The sequence below is a fragment of the Danio rerio genome, chromosome 5 (assembly GCF_052040795.2).
Source record: "Danio rerio strain M-AB ecotype USA chromosome 5, GRCz13ab, whole genome shotgun sequence".
NCBI lineage: Eukaryota > Metazoa > Chordata > Actinopteri > Cypriniformes > Danionidae > Danio > Danio rerio.
The window spans coordinates 44664053-44682278 of record NC_141025.1 but is presented as its reverse complement, the minus strand read 5'-3'; the positions used below and the strand labels follow the sequence as shown (position 1 = coordinate 44682278).

Sequence of the window (18226 nt, the reverse complement as noted above, 5' to 3'; positions counted from 1 at the left end):
TCAAAGATTTTAGCCAAGGATTTGAGGAATCTTTCAGGATTTCCCAAATTTGGCTCTGACGACCAAATAGTGGCTGAAAGCCCACACTGTGAGGAGGAATTAAAATAAACAATTACACACAAAAAGCACAAAATAGCAATCATGGTCCCTGTCCAATCAATTCTCAAACAATAAGATACAAAAAGAAAAGAGCGGCCTGATAGCGTCAGTATTTGTAGAAGTGATTGCAAGTAATTTGGTGAATCTCCTGACAGCTCATCATTGACCAGCATGACCTGTACTATGATGAGTTGAACAAAAGGAAATCAAACATGAACCAGTGTGTGATCATTTTTCCAGAGAACTAGTGGTGGATTTACATGTTTAAGGTCACTCACTGACACAATGCACACATAGACATTTTTTGTGCATGTTGAAACAGCAGATTTGATCCTTCAAGTTAATTCTCAAAAACGAAATGTATGTTGCCCTGTTTATTCACAACGTCTACACCCACATGAGCAGACATCCCAACTCAATGACTGCATACATTCAGAAACATTGCCACACACACGAACAATAACCAGCTCCCCTCTCATCGTCTAGTCCTTTAAATCTGTCTAGTCATTCAAATCCATAGTTGATCTGTTGTTATACTAGTGTATACAGTGTTTTTGATGTCCCCGAATGGTCATATACAGTGTTGCACTATTTTTCCTGTGATGAAAGTTCTTTAAATATGGATCAAAAACATTTAGGAAAGCAAGGCACAATACTGTACATAGTGCAAAAATGTGTATAAAATATCTCAGCTTGCATAGTTGATCAGCATGCTTCCATCCTATAAGAAACACTGTCACTCTTTCATTATCACAGAGATAAACTAAATGGGCACAGCAGAGATGTGCTGATAAGAAGGGCATGTTTGTTTGTCTTTGCTCATGAGCCTCATGATTTGTACCTGAAGTGGTGGCCATTTTAGCAAAGCTTAACTGAGAAAACAGCAGAAACTCCTGATAGTGCATCTGTGTGAAAGTCTGCACACCTGGCTCAAGTGCTTACAGTGGGTGGAAGATCTAATGTCAAAATCAAGCCTGTGTCAAGAGTTACAGCATTACTCATTGACAAAAAAATGCCAACAAACACTATATAGCCTTTAAAGAATCTAATAAACAACAAATGACTGTTTGTATGATGGCGTGTTCGTTGTGCTGCTGGCAAAAAAGGAGGAGCCTGCATCTATATTTCCATATAATATGACTAAGAACTGATCCAAGCTAATTAAAAGAGGTGGTGAAGCTGTAATTCATATTATAACAACATCCACAAAAACATCAAAAATGAGACTGTCTAGTTCCCTCTCACGTCCAGTTTTTGCCTGACATTTAGAAACTTCTTGTATTTTAACTGGTATGAGAAATAACAATATCAGAACAGTACTTAACCAGACTTAAAAGATCATTAAAAAATGACAAGACAACACCAGTGACTTACAAAGTGGTCATCTAGTTTGTGTGAATAAAAGTAGAACTGATCAAATCGCATTCCATGGAAGGGTACCACAAAAAGAGGATGTCCAACAACAATGTGGATGTCATCAGTGCTGGTGAGATATGATGTCAGACCACAAGTCGTAACATGAATTGTGTAAGATATAGAGAGAGATGGCATTTAACGTTGACTCATGGCAGAGCCTGCGATGAAGTGAAATAACTCTTTCATAATGGACAGTGGGTTCTAATGTTAATGTATTTAAACAGAAAAAGTAAAGTTAAGATGTTATTTCTCCAAGTTTACAATCTTCAGAAAATCTTCAAGTAAATATCAACTATTTGTATTATATATTTTTTCATTTATCTGGTATATAGCAGAGATGCCCAAACTCAGTCCTGGAGGGCTAGTTTCCTGCAGATTTTAGCTCCAACTTGCCTTAACACACCTGCACGGATGTTTCTACAATCTCAGAAAACAAGGTACGCGACCTGTAACTGGGGTGGTACTATTTACAAAAGGTACAAATTTGTAACTAATAACTCCATATTAATACCTCAAGGGTACATTTTAGTACCTGAGAGAAACAATTTTGTACTTTTTAAAATTGGTAGGTACTAATATATACTTTTGAGGTACCAATATGGACCCTTCAATGTGTACCTTTTGAAAAGGTACCACACCCCAGTGACAGCTCGCGTACCTTTATTTCTGAGAATGTAGAAAGCCTAGTAATAGCTAGCCCTGGTGAGTCTAAATGGGGTAAATCATTAATCCAGGACTGAGTTTGGGCACCTCAGGTATATAGCATAGGTCTCAAACTGGATTCCTAGAGGGCCGCAGCTCTGCACAGTTTTGCTCCAACTCTGATCAAACGCAGCTGATCCAACTAAAAAAGATGTTCAAGACTAAACTATTATACCATATACTGTAAGAAGGTGTGAGTTGGAGGTGATTGGCCCTCCAGCAACTGAGTTTGAGAGCATTGGTATATAGTTTTTGCAGTAAATCTGTTGACTGTTGAAATTGAGAAAAAAAATCAATTAAAGAATATTGATATTTGTATGACTTTAATTCGGTGTAATTTACAGAAGCCATAAAAGCAGAGCAAACGTATATATTTATCTTTATTTTTCTATATCTATTTACAGTTCTATAGTATTCTGAAACCTGAACAAAATTCAGGCGATTTAATTGAGTAAAAAAATGACACTTATATTACCAGATATTTCTGTTTTGAATAAATACTGTTATTTCCTAACTTTCTTTTCATCAAATAATCCAGAAAACAATGCATCATGGTTTCCTTACACATGTTAAGCAACAGAATTGTTTAATCATTGCAAAATGCTTTTTTAGAACCAAATCAGCATTTTTTTTATTATTTCTGAAGAATTGTGTGACACTTAAGTAAACAGTAAATTGTGAAATATTGTTAAAGTTTATATCTACTTAAGTGACACATGCTTGTCACAAGTGCAGTTTTGGAACAGTGTGTAATGTTTTTTTTCAATCCCAGATTTCATTATATAAAGATCTTATCGTTTTATTAATTGTTCTTGATAATATGTTGGTGGAGGAATTATGATATTTAAAAAAGAAGCCGTTATGTAATGCTCAGCATACAAAAGGTACAGCCTTCACAAATCTCTCTTTTAAATTAATATTTTTTAATAGGAAGCTATACAATTTTATATTTGTATTTATATTTATATGCACATTAGGTTGGTCAGAACTGAAGCCAAATCTGGAGCTTATCTAACCAAATAACTTATGATAACATTGCAAAAACAAGTACACCCAGATTTATGTTAGAGAAAAATATTACATTTTTATTTATTTATTTATTTATTTGCAATATTTTGCTTGAATTTAATTGTGTTATCTTTCAATTTCTTAACATGTTTGGTGACTTAAACGTTACTTTAATAAATATATCTGTTTAATAAATCTGTTTTGTGTAAATGCACTAAAATACACTGCCCGTATTCATTATATAATGATTTTATAATTCAACTCAAACTCCTTTTTTAAATGCTGAAGATCAAAACCAAATAGGCTACAAGAAAAAGTGAGACGATCTTTGCAGACAGTGAGCTGGCCTGGAACCAGACCTTCGAGGAATAAACAAAATAAAAATAAAAAAAAAGACTGAATATAAAAATGCTGCCAAGATATGTGTAGTCAAATCCATCAACAAACAGCATGTGACATGTCTGGTCAAACACTTACATTTCCAGTTATACTATCGAATTTACAAGCTTACACAACCGGTTAAGGCAAGCAAGGAGGAAAAGTTTGCTTTGTAGGTAGATATTACCTCTGAATAGACAGAAAGATAAAAAAAAAAAAAAAACACACACACACAACTGGTAAATCCACCCTGCTGAAAAATCCAGCTTAAACCAGCCTAGGCTGGTTGACTGGTTTTAGCTGGTCGACCAGGCTGGTTTTAGAGGGGTTTTGGCCATTTCCAGGCTGGTTTACAGCCATTTTCAGCCTGGTCTTAGCTGGTCAGGCTGGAAAATGACCAGCTAAATCCAGCTAAAACCAGCTTGACCAGCCTGGTTTAAGCTGGACATAGCTGGTTTTGGCTGGGCTCCCAGCCTTGCATTTAGCCTAAATAATAATTCTGTACTAGAAAGGAGGACATCTGTCTTAAGCCTCTTTGATATTCAGCTGGGAAAGACAAGCTCTGGGTTGTTGATGGTTCCACATAACAAAACTCACATGTCAAGAAAACATATGATCGCAATAAACGCCATATTAGCATAGAGACTAGCCCTTTCCAAGCAAATCTTTTAGAAAAAGATTTTTATTACCCGAATCTCTGGCCTTCAACAATCAGCTCCATTGAAATCTATGCCCTTTATAAAAAACATGTAATCTGGGAAGATTTCACATGGTCGTTTTGTAGTCGCCGCTATTTGTGTCATTTCAAAGACCTTTTGTGTGAATTTGGCGCCAGAGTGAAAGGCCAGCAGTGAGGACTCGTGCTGTTTTTTTATCCACAGGTGTTTTGTCTCCCTCTTCTGTGAGCATTTATATCTGCATATGTAAAAGAACTTCAGGAAGCTCTGCTCGTTAAGGAGATTGTAAGTAACAATATGGAAAAGCGGGCATCTATATGAATGACCTGTTGAATGATCTGTGATGATACGCAAACTGTAGTGTTTATAATGTCTCACCTCCCAGGGCATAAGTCAGGACAAGAAAATGAATAACAAAGCAGAACTGAGAGACCAACCAAATTATGACCACACATGACTAAAGCTGACTGACAAGTTTAATTTGTCATTATTTATTGACATTAATTATGTCACACCCAAACGTGACTATTGTGCTCCTAAGTTTGTAAAACATATCCTTGATTAAAAGAGGGAAAGGCCAGACGACGGTAAAATAAAAGTATGTTTTATGTAAAGGCCTACTTAAAGGTGCAGTAGGTGATTGTCTTCAGAAATATTTTTTCTTGTGCTGGTTAAAAGTCTCTCCATTAGTAATGATTAATGTAAATGATCTACATGTATTTATATGTATTTTTATATTCTGGGTAAGGTGCAAGACTAAAAATTGTTCATCCAATGAAAAATCATCGGGTTGACAACTTACTTAATTATGACAGGTAACTCAAACTGTCTGTCAACAAATTTAAATTTGTATATCTGCGCAGCCTGTCCACACAGACAGATCCGTTATTTGGGCATGCATGTGAAGCATTGATCTACAGTTGACAGAGAGTGACAAAACAGGTAAACTCAGCATCAACCTGAAATACTTCTTTCTGAAAGACCAACATGGCCTTGTATCCATAAACAGAAAGAAGGTTTTTGAAAGGCCTTATGACAAAAATGCCGTGGAGGGAAATGACGTGATACAGTTCAATACCATGATCTGAAGAATGACACCATGGCTTAAGTATTACCTTTAGCTTTTCAAAGTGCATGTAGATTGTGTTCTTGCTTGTAAATAGTTTTATATGCACAAAAGTGTTTTTCAGCCACTGAAAATGTCTGACGAAAGTTCATGAGATACAGCATCGATAATATAATTGGTCAAATAGACATAAGCATTCATTTAGTTGTTCCAAGAGTAAAAGGAGATGAAAACAAGCAATGTATGAAGATCAGCGAGCACAATTGAAAATGAAAAGTCACTCGTCTTATTGGGGAGAAAGTCTAATTGTGCGAATATAAAACCAATTTTGCCCCAACGCCAGATTTGGGGAAATATAATTCCAGCTGGCCAGTCAACAACTATGCTAGACAAAGTATGTGTCTCTATAGAGTTTTCTAACTGGTGAATGACATGATCTAGTGTTATATAAGATTGTCTATCGTCATCAGATCGCCATCTATTCGGTGTGCAGTCATGACTTAAGGAGGCAAAGCTTTGTACGGCAGGGGAAGGATGTAAGCTATTATGCTAACGTTAGCATTCTGGCAGATCACCTAACTATCTCTTGCTGCACGAAAAGTGCAGTGTGTGCGCTTAAATGTATTTGAAGCAATAAATAAATAAATGAAAAGGGTCATTGTACTGAATGGATGCCAATTGCTTGTTAAACTCTTCCAAATAAAACTTTAATTAATCAAAACTTTAGTGACACGTAACTATTCAAAATCTATTACAGTTAATTTTATGATTTTTTTCACAGCTTTAAAGTGGAATTTTTCAGGTTTATTACCAAAATTCTAAAACCTTTTTAAAAACATGTTTCTAAAATTGTCCTCTGTCAATGCTTTCAATGAGAATTTATGCTTTCAATGTTTCATAATATGCATTTGTAATAAAACAAGACTGTATGTCCATGTAAAGTGTATTTTTTTATTATTATTTAAAGGCAACTTAAACCTCAAATTAAAACCTCACTTCAAGTTGTACATTTATTTTATAATGCGATTCATTAGGTAATGATAAAAGTGCTGGACCTAACATACATGTATATATAATATCCCTATAATGCTTCATTCAAGAATGAAGTCATGCATAAATGCTTTTTTACTCATGCTTTACAATTTCTCTCTTTTTTCAAATTTACAATTTAAGAAACTACAATCACTGTTGCTTTGTACAAAACACAAAACCAGGTTTTGTTCAAACTGCTTTATTATACTATAAACAGTATTCAGCATTGTACCACAAAAGTTCAGCAAGTTACACATCTCATTATCCAATTGCATACCTTTTTTGTTTACAGTATTTACAACTTGCCATCAAAAATGTTTATTACATCTGTCCATAATCGATCACCAATGTGAAAAGATGTAGAAATCTCTGAGAAACTTTTTAGTTGTGTGTAATTCAGAACACAATTTCTGTGACATTCCAAATTATGATAATAACAAAAATAATAATAATAACAACAAAAATGAAAATGAACAACTATTTTGTCTTCAATAAAGCTGCTATGTGTTGAATAAGAGGAAGCTATTATTGAATCTATCACAGATCTTGTTCAACATGCATTCAATGTATCTTTAACTGTTTTCCTGGATCTTTGAAACACACCAAAACAGATTTGGAGGGGCTAAGTTAAGATATAAGGGTGAAAAATATATTATATTTATTGCGTTTAATGTTGTTTATGCAATTAAAAGTGAATGTAAAAGCTTGTTGTATTTTATAGTGTATGAAAGGATGATCAAATAGGACAAACAGATCTTGCATAGTCAGCTTATTTCATCCCAGCTTCCAACAGACAAACCCTTGAACTCTGGGAATGAATCTGTGAAAACTGGCTCACCAACAAAAGCACTCCTTCAAAAGTAAATGTACTGTAGTGTAAAGTGTTGGCTGGCAAAGTGTGAACATAATGTTCTACTGTAATGAGTGAGAGGCTGGATATAATCTGAAGTAAACAAAGCATTTCAACTACAGAAAAGGATAACAGAAATCCCGACATGTCATAAGACACTGGGAGCAGCTAAAACGAGTGCTTAGAAGAAGCCAAGACTTTCTTTATCTTCGTTTCTGAGAAAAATCTGTGATTGCTCCATTCATTTTCAATCTATGACCTTCTAAATAAATCCATTAAGAGGAAAAACAGCTAACATACCACTAATTATTAACGTACCCCTAGGAAAAAAATGTCAATAGCATAATCATAAAGAAGTTTCAATAGCAGTGGTAGTGCTTTTTATACAAAGGATAGCAATTTGGAAAGTGGACATATCAGGCACTTAGATCGTGTTTGAGACGACGTCAAAAGGGCTGCAGTTTAATTCCACTATGACCATGACCTATGGTGGAGCTGTGGCTTATCAAGGGTTGTTTTTGGACTCAGCCTTTTCTAACTCTTGAAGGAAAACGTTCCCACACACCTGTCAAACACAGAGAGAACAAAGCCAGGCTGCCTGTACAGAGAAATGAGAGAAGATGCTGACTGGAGGAGCAGTTTATCTGTCCTTGGACGTGAGCTTCTCAATCAGCTCCTGAAGGGGTGCAAGCTCTTTTCGGTCAATCAAATTAAACTCCTGAAAAATACAGAAAAAGAGCCGGACTTAAAGACATGCTCAAACCGAGCAGGCAGTTGGGTTTTTTTATATTTAGGTGACAACATGAGATTGTAGTGCATGAAAAGGGTAGTTCAGCCAAAAAAGTCAATTCTGTCATCATTTACTCATCCTTCACTTGAGTTGATTCAAACCTGTTTGAGTTTCTTTCACTTAAAATATATTTTGAAGAATGCTGGAAACCTGTAACCATTGGCTTACAGGCTATTTGTTTTTCTACTTCTTCCTATTATGGAAGTAAATGGTTAAAGGTATTCAGCTTTCTTTAAAATATCCTCTTTTGTGTTAAAAAAAGGAAGTCAAACAGTTTTATGACAGCTTAAGGTTGAGTAAATATTGAGTAATGTTTCATGGTAAACCAGCCCTTCAACAAACTGAATGACTACTGTAATTACATAAAACTTCTGTACATTCTCAGAAATAAAGGTACGAGAGCTGTCACTGGGGCAGTACCTTTTCAAAAAGTACATATTTGTACCAAATGAGTCCTTAGTGGTTCCTCAAAGGTACATCAGTTCCCAAATGCACCTAAAATGTACCTTTGAGGTACTAATATGTATCTTTTGAAAAGGTGCTGCCCCAGTGACAGCCCTTGTACCTTTATTTCTGAGAGTGTATGAATAAAACTTTTGTTTATAAGCAGTTTCTAGTACTCCTTGTTTCAGCAATCATTTTGAGTTTAATAACGTAAAAGTCTGAAAAAATAACAGGATGTTCATTTCATCTGGGATAATCTAAAGTAACAGTAAACATAATTTAGTGGGCTTTATTTAATATAAAAACCAAGCAGCAGAAAGAGCAGCTTACAGTTCACAATGCTGAAAGAAAATTCTAAATATTGAATCTGGGTCAGAGGTTTTATTTTGTCAAAAGAATTCTGAAACTTCTTTCTAAACACATTATAAATGTACTGCTAAAAAACATTACAAAAACTCTTAAGTATGTAGAGAACTATACTGCACAAGAAAAATCAAGCATTGCCCAGGCCATAACACAATACCTACTGCATATTACAGTCAGTGGTCCTGTTCAGTCTTAAGATATTATCACAATTCATTACTACAGTCTACATTTTTCTAGCTATCTGACAATTGAGTGATGGCTGGTTTCCCAGAAGTGAGTGTGGTTTCAGTGCCATTAGCAGACATGGCCCCAGTGTTTGAAAGTAAAGTGTCCAGCTTATTTTTCGAAGACTTTGACAACTTATTTTAGATACTTGGCATTTTTTAGCATTTAAATTTAGCTGGTTGGTCAATAAAACTTTTTTGTTATGTGACAAAAACACAAGTTTTAATATTGCTTCACACAGAATGAAAGGGGAAGCCACTGTCTTCAGAAAAGTTCAAATAGTATTTTCTTTTCAAAAGATATCTGAATACATTTAAAATACTAGCAAAGCTGCTTTACTTACAGAGCTAAACAAGCGCCACCTGCTGGAAAAGAGTAAAACTGCATTTGTTTATTGTTTTAGTTTTGTACAGGTAGAATAATTTCACTCCTAAACCTGTTGTAGTTGTATCATTATCTTTTTACTTAACACTTTGAAATCACAGCTTGTGATGAAGCAAATAAGCACCTTGTTCATTTAAAAACTGTATATATTTTTTCTTGAATAAATCTGAATAAGCCAATCAGAATATGCAGTTATACATTCACAGAATGAGCCATATTACGGATGCATCAATATATCGTTTGAGCATTGATATCCCAATGTGTGTATCCGCAAGAGTCACATTGCAGGATCAGATTATTTATTTAATATTAAAAGATGAAGATATTATTATTTTTAAATAATTTACACGATGACAACCTCATCATATGTTTGCTTGTTCAATTTCTATACTTGAAAACTATTAAACTCTAAAGAAAATAAATGTTTTATTTACATATGCTTGTAATTCAATATAATTTAAGCAAACTCACTGCATAGAAAAAGACTTGATCATTCCAGTTTATCTAAATTAATGAAATCTTTAAAATAGAGCTATGCAATTCATCAGGTGAAATTATATTCTCATCGCATTACAAATCACCGAAAAATAATGTATTGCAATGTCAGATTTTAAAGCCATATAAAATAAAGAAAGTGATAAGTTATATAAATTTAAAAAGCAAGTGCTGATTTGTTTATGTTTTGTACATTTAAAGTCAAAGATTTGGTTTCTCTTTTCGATTGACAAATATAGTGTGCACAGTAGGGTTGGGCATCTAAGCTATAATGCCGATCCGATACGCATCTCGATACAAAGAATACGATTCGATATATTAGCGATACATTTGACATATTGCGATGCAACACGATACGATTCACACCCATATCACGATACAATGCGATATTTCAGCACTAACTAATTAGATCAAGTTTATGAGATTATGTGAAAGAGGATGCTGTGCCATTGAATGAGTTTGATTATTTATAAACCAAGCAAAACCAAGACTTTTTTTTTTACAAACTGGCTCTTCTCTCAGAGCCAGAGTGTCAGTTTACAGTAGAGGGCCATTTTAGAACATATAGCACATATTATTTAAGTATTTTCAAGATAAACAGAATGTATAAGTGCAATATATATTAAAAAAATATGTATATATTTGCACTCTTTCAACATAAATAAATTTAGCCTTGCACAACAAGAATTGTGATTTAACTTTTCAACTATGAAAACAAGTTTTACAAAGATATATTTTGCCACTGATTATTCAAAACTTAAGGTTGTGAACTAGCAGTGTTATGCTGCTTTGAAACATCACTGTCACTGTAAACAACAGGCTAATAAAAATATAACAAACCAGCAATCTTCTTGCTGTGAGGTGGTCAAACTACCCACTGTGCCACGTGACACTTATTATTTTTATCATTATTATTATTAATATTATTATTAATATTATAATTAAATAAAAATTAACAGGAGGAGGTGTTTAAAACCTTCGTTCTCCGTGACACTAGGCTGAATATCTTTGCAGATGAACAATGCAATAGCATTCGTTATTGGCGTAGAGCGAGCAGAACTGTTGCGCATGGAAAAAAACTTGCAATGCTTTTCTCACCACTTTTGGAACTGGTTGAAGCAGTGCAGGAAGCCGGGGATGCAGAAACACTGGAAGATGCTTTCACAACAACACCGTGGCGCCGCTTCAAGTGAGATATCAGATTAGTCGTACTGCCCGCGTATTTTACAGATGCGCGGCACATTTTGCAAATTGCATCTGTCCTGTCATGTCGTCCATCCTTAAATCCATAATGTTGCTTGCCATACTTTAGATGTAAAACTCAGTGGGGAATAAAATGTTTGTTTTGCTTCTCGCGCTTTCTGAGGGCGCACCACTAGCTTCATCCGCACACCTGATACACTGAGTTGTAGTGTGTGTACACATCCGCAAATCCGTTGCTAAGGCTTACTTTATGTAGGTCGAGTAAATTATCCGCCAAAAACAGGTTGACAACACTTGTTAATAAATAAAAAATACATTCTATATTAAAAATATAAGCTGTATATCGGAAAAATCGATGCATCTCGCAAAAACCGATGCATCTCGATTTGCTTCCAAAATTTCATTCATCCTCTGCTGCTCAACCGATGCACTCGCATCGTGCACGCGCATGACCGCGTATCGATACATATCGGTTAATCTTCCCATCCCTAGTGCACAGGCTAGTTTGCAGTCGGCTGTGATGTGGCTATGTGATAGGTTCAAGGTAAGCACACCTATTGCTGGACTAGACAAAACTAGTTTTTTGATGTCTGTGTGGTGTGTCACAGTCGTTAAGCACCACATTCATCTTGTGATAAGCTAAACCGCCCAGCCAAACACAGACTCACGTTTTAGTGACAAAGCACACACACCTGAACGAAGAAGATAAAGTGCTTGAATGAGGTGTTGAGGTGTGCCTCTTCCTGCAGCTGGATAACTGACTCAAAGTGCTGGTGGTATATGTGAGCATAAACACGGAAGAGTCTCTTCAAAATGGTCTTGGCCACCGACATGAAGTTCTTTGGGAAAGGGACACCTATAAATAATCGCACAAAATACAACATTAAAATCTGTTTTAGAATCCAAGCAGAAGAAAAGTGTGGGAACAGTGACCACAAGGGAACTGATACTGTAGATGTGGCAGCTATGTTTTTTGAAATGGCACCACCATGTGGACAATTCACTCCCTAATCAAGGTGAGCTTTATGAAGAAAATGAATAGCAAATTTCTCAAAGTTGAACAACAAATTTAAGGAGCAGCACACCTATTTTTGATGGGAAAAGTGTCTCGTCATCAAGCTGATCCTGGACCCAAGTCATCAGGTAATCAATGTACTTTGGAGCTGAACATTTAATTGGCTTTTTTATGTTTGTTCCATCAGCCCAGTGGTATTCATATCTGCATGAAAAAGAGAAACAAGTGAGAATAGCAGAAGGATGGATGGATGTTTTACATTTAATCAGCAACGCATGCAGTTGGCCTGTTTTTTGTGTGATTTTGAGCTATTGCGGCTAAACAAAACTTACATTTACATTTAGTCATTTAGCAGACGCTTTTATCCAAAGCGACTTACAAATGAGGACAAGGAAGCAATTTACACAACTAAGAGCAACAATGAATAAGTGCTATAGGCAAGTTTCAGGTCTGTATAGTCTAAGAAGGGAAGTATTAGTAGTATTAGTATTTTTTTTTTTTTGTACAGTTAGTGTGATATTCAGAGAGGCAATTGCAGATTACGAAGTGTAGTGGAGAGTAAATAGTTGAGTTTTTAGTCGTTTCTTGAAAGTAGCGAGTGACTCTGCTGTTCTGATGCAGTTAGGGAGTTCATTCCTTGATACTTGATACTTCCCTCAAATACACCTTATCTCAAAACAAATTACCTCAAAAATGTTACACTTTGAAAAGTGGTGTACTGCTTTAAATGATTGTTGCTAATACTCACTTAGGTCCAGCAGACATTAATGGGCAGCTTTCCTCAGTGCAGAAGTCTGTGATGGTCCCATACAGCATGTTGATCTGGTTAAAGAAGTCCACAGCTACAAGCAATGAAACATTATTATAGCACAACCCGATCCAAACATCTTTAATCATTTAAAGACTCAGAGAAATAAATTTTACTGCTTGCAAACAATAGGAAAAATATCTGCCCCATGCATTTCCAATAAAACCTCAAGGGATTTGGAAAACTGTGTTGTAATTATATAGCAGAAGTTGGGTACACCCAATATTTCATGAGCTGCGGCAATTAGATGAAACCCTAAACCATAGCAACATCAGAGCTGCCAGAGTGTTTTCAGCCCTCTGTCCCTGAGGCCAATTATCTAAGAAAGACCCACTGTCTCTACTGATAAATATAGAGGAATGCCAGAGGCCGATGATCAAACTAAGCAAATGCCTTGGAAATGTTACAAACCAAAAAAATATAGAAAAACATGCATGCATGCATGCATGCATGCATGCATGCATGCATACATACATACATACATACATACATACATACATACATACATACATACATACATACATACATACATACATACATACATACATACATACATACATACATACATACATACATACATACATACATACATACATACATACATACATACATACATACATACATACATACATACATACATACATACATACATACATACATCTTTTAGTTTAGTAATTACACTATACATTATAATGATTTCTGTTCCCCCTTGTTAAATTGTAGTTTTTAATACTGTAGACCTACTGACAATTAGCTACAGAGAACAAATATAAAAAAAAAAAAACAATATGATCATTGGAATTTTTCAAGTATATGACAATATACACGCACAAGGATGCAGACAAGTTTATTGTCCCCAGATTAAAGACACATGCTTACTATTGACTGCCACCCATTCATTAAGGTCCTCTCCATCGGGCAGCATGACGGCCATGCGCAGGTTTCCACTGCCCAGCGTGGCCTCTGCATGCTTCAGCAGCTCGTACTGGTGTGAGCCCTCTGGAATGTTCTTCTTCGGCTTGAACGTCTTTGACGAGCGGCTTCCACTGTGAACGACAGGAGAGTACTTTAAGTGTGCAGGCTTTGATGAATGCTGTTAACAAACACTGAAACAAAAATGAGTTCTCTGCCAAACAATGCTGGGTAACTGATTACATGTAATCTTAATTAAGTAATCAGACTTGAAATGAAAAGAACAAAAGATGTAATTGGATAATATGACCTTTTAAAATTGTTCTAAAGTTTCTAAGGATATTACTGATTTTATGAATTGTATGATTACATGATTAAACTAATTATTCACCCTAATTGTTGTTTCAAACCTAGAACACAATGGCTGTGTAATCATGTCAGTGCACTACCATATAAAATAATTAATCTTTTCTGAAAAAATTGATTTCTGAAAGTTGATTTCAGATAGTGCCAGGCAAAAAGGTCTGCAGTTTGCATGTAAAAGAACATAATACTCTCTTTTCACCTTACAGATAATAGTAAAACAATATTTAAACAGTAGTCGATCTGCAATTATTTTATAAGAATATACTTTTAAATACTTTGAACAAAAAGTATGCACTTTGTGTCATCTTGGTCTCTCACTAAACATCTTTCTTAAAAGGACAAGAGAAAACATGAATTCTTAAGCCTGTCTGGATATCTGCTGTCTGCATTGCAACACATTTGCATGTTCTCTGATGTCAGTGGACTGTTTTCATCTTGCTTTTTTATTACTCATTCACCAGCTTACAACCCCCACTGTGGTTCTTTATTATAACTAACCACTTTTTTCAGTTTTCAAGTAATCGAAACAGCACAGTCAGTCATTTTATCGAACATCATGGGGGTTATTTAGAGGTAGGATTCTGTAGATTAAATTGTGTAAAAATGTGTTCAAGGAATAGTTCTCAGTAAACTGAGTGAGGATGAAAGGATTATTTTCACCTTTTCATGCTGGGACAAAGTAATGCTTACATATTGCCATGAAAACTACTCTTTAAACTAAGAAATGTACTTATTATGATAAAGATATAATATCTAAAGGTATAATCAAGGTTCACTCTTTACATAATATTTACAGAAGCACATTTACAGTTTTGCGTCTTCTCTGCACTGATTTTATAAAAAGTATTTTAAATTCAAATAATTTAATGATTACATTTTAAAGCCAAGGTCATGACAGGTATTGTGTTTGACTTAGAAAATATCTTTCAATTTCCAAAAACAGTGCATACTGAATTGCACCATTAAAATTCTTTCAATAGAGTATTTTTTCTGGCTAGAATAAATCACACGAAAAGCAATAACAAAATTACAAAAAGGAGCCGTTGCATTACAAAAAGCTACACCGAGATATTCAACTCCTCCCGAAAACTTCATGTACATATATGCAGTTAAAACTCTCCCCAAGCAGCTCCATTATGAAGATCAATCATGAAGATGGTTCATTGCACACAGTAACTGTTTCATATCATCCTAAAGAATTTATGCTAAAAATGTTTATGTTTTTCAAATTTGTAATTGACAACAAAAGCAGCTCATCGCTGGCTGGTTTCCTGGCGCTCAGACATCAACTACACACAGATGTTCAACACTCTAAATTAATTATTTCTAACAACGACTATATATTTAACTTTCAAATGTAATTTTAACTTTCAGATGTAATTTGTTTCCTTACAATCACATTTATAAACGTGGCATAGACTTGATAAAATAACTTGATAAAGAAAATGGCATCCTTTTTTACCAAAATACAACAATAATAATGACGGACATAAAAGCATCACAGAGGATCGTGAAAACATTTTACTGGCACTTGGTATTCATCAAATTAATTTTTTGTCTGTTTTAGTGTCAATTTTTCATAACTGCACAAGCACTGTAATTTTTACTGCTATTTTCCTTTTGGCATTAAGACAGTTCACCCAAAAATGAAAATTCGGTCATGATTTTGTCATCCTTAACATGTTTTAAAAAACTTTTTTTTCTGTCGAACACAATGAAATATATTCTTGAGAAAGCTGGAAACCTGAAGCCACAGCCTTCCAGCATTTGTTTTTTCCTACTTTCAAAATATATTTTTAATTCTGAACCTTGGGGAGTAGAATAGAATGATAAAACTTTCATTTTTATCAACTATTCTTTAATGAGAGCCTGAAAGGTGTAAGACCATACAAAAAAACTCATAAAAGATATTAATAAACATAGAAATAATGTTAAATACCATTATTAATCAAATACATATTCATATTATTTTTATAAGCAGAATAAACTTTACATTTTACTGTTTTAAAACCATTTTATCTAAGTGCATTCTCTCCGTTGCATATGTAGTTTTCCTACACTCTCAATACATCAAAGTGACCCTGTCTTCAGGTCAACAGCTGCTTTATTCACTACATCCACTTGTTTAGACATAAACAGGACAGAGTTTGCACAGCAAACAGTGAAAGATACTAACTGGAAGTGACCAGTAAAACAGTTGAACTAAAGGGCTCAGCAACAATTAAGAAGACAAGAACAGATATGTGCCGATCCCAAAATGACTTTATCTTCCTAATGACATTTCCTTGACTAAGGTCGATGTTGTGGATGAACAGACTAAGGCCTGAATTACAGTTCTGAACAACTTTAATCATGAAGTAAACACAAAATAAAAACAATCTTAAGATCCTCCGCAGGACTCTATGCTTATTTAAGACTCCAACATCACTCCGCTCCCACAGCCCTCAACCCCACATACACTGGTCACCGCTACCAAGCAGACAAGTCACAGATCTTGTGCAACATGGTGACATGTAGCTGCATCTTTTTCAAAGGGTATACATCTGTGCTAATGTAATGCCATACAAATTGCAGTTCAAACTGCTTGCAGGTATAACGATGCTGTTTTTCAAACATAAAAGTATGAAACTAGTAATAAAGGGTGAGTAAATTAGGAAAAAAATGTCATTTGAGTGAACTAAAGCTTTAGGAAACTTTACTTGTTTTTTATCTGCCTTTTTTTACTTATTTGCCTACACAGCTGTAAACTGCTTAGAGTTTGAATGCTCAATGAACAGCTCAACAGCTTCATATGGGACTAGTACAACCCATTTTTAATGGAAAGCAGAAGAAGAGAGAAATGCACAACAGTTATTATTGTTGACATTGCACTTTTTCCTTTTAGAGATAGAAAAATACAATTGTTTATATGATTTAGCTGTCACAACACAATACAAATCTACAGTAAAACGTGCTCTATTGGGACTTATTATTCTGGGATAAGTACAGTGTACTGGGATTACAGTGGGATTATCTAAACATGTCTTGTTTTCTTGTTTACACTGATGTCACGGCGGTGCATGAAAGCGACAATACGCTTTTCTAGGTAGCAATTATTAATGATAAAATGATTTTGTCATAATAAAGAATACATTATGAGACAACTCAGGTTATGACAGAAGGATAGAACAAGCCAAAGCTACTGGTATCCAGCCACAAAACACGACTATATCGCGTTTACTTGAATGACTTGATGCTGATAAATACGGCTCAATTTACAGCCCGTTACTGTTGTGTGAATCTAAATATAAACATAAAAAGTGAGTAACCAAATGTAATTTCATGCAGCTGCTGATGGCCTCATATTCTGGCTAACTAAGTTAGTCTCCATTAGCCAGAACACCATTACAGTTTTGTTGTGCATGCTAACGTTAGAAAGTCCCTGCTGCGATGGGCTCTCCTGTTTGCTTTTATTCCAGTATCATTACCGTTGACTAATAAATAACGGCTGTGAGACAGGACTGATGATGCACAGGAGGCTTCGGGACAAAAGCAGTATTCTGCGCTTGCTAACTAGCCGTCAGTGTTTCCTTTTATAAACCATACTCACAACAAAAAGCTCATCTCTCCCGGAGGAAAACGTGCTGTAGATGAGAAATCGACACAAATCCGTTATCCTGACTGCGAAACGTGGGAACACAGGGTATTTGAGCTTTAACGTCCTCAACACCCCATCAACACAGATCCTGCCCGTGGAAAACTTCTTCCCATCCAAAGTCTCTCCAGCTAAAGCCTCAAACCTCGCGAGGTCAAGTCTGCAGTCCCGCTGCACCTCCTTTCTTCTATAACAAGAGTCCCGAAAGCATAAAAATTACACTACAGTACAAATGCAGACAGACACATGTATAAATTATGTATTATTTACTGGACAATATCTATATTTGTTACTGTTAACATACTTACAAAATACCACTGCATAACTGGAAAAATTTAAAGGAAAATATGTAGTTT

General features: G+C 35.1%; 1 protein-coding gene and 1 long non-coding RNA gene across 2 annotated transcripts in view; one reads left to right on the top strand and one right to left on the bottom strand.

The window, feature by feature from the left end:
* The window catches only part of LOC148679708 (uncharacterized), an 890299-nt gene that overhangs the window by 373160 nt on the left and 498913 nt on the right, over window positions 1-18226 (top strand). The window lies entirely within an intron of this gene.
* Window positions 6562-17980, bottom strand: mob1ba (MOB kinase activator 1Ba). Its single transcript, NM_200200.1, is given in 6 exon segments — window positions 6562-7946; window positions 11828-11991; window positions 12221-12354; window positions 12899-12992; window positions 13838-14004; window positions 17826-17980. Coding segments are annotated over 6 exon segments (651 nt in total). The 5' UTR covers window positions 17840-17980; the 3' UTR covers window positions 6562-7868.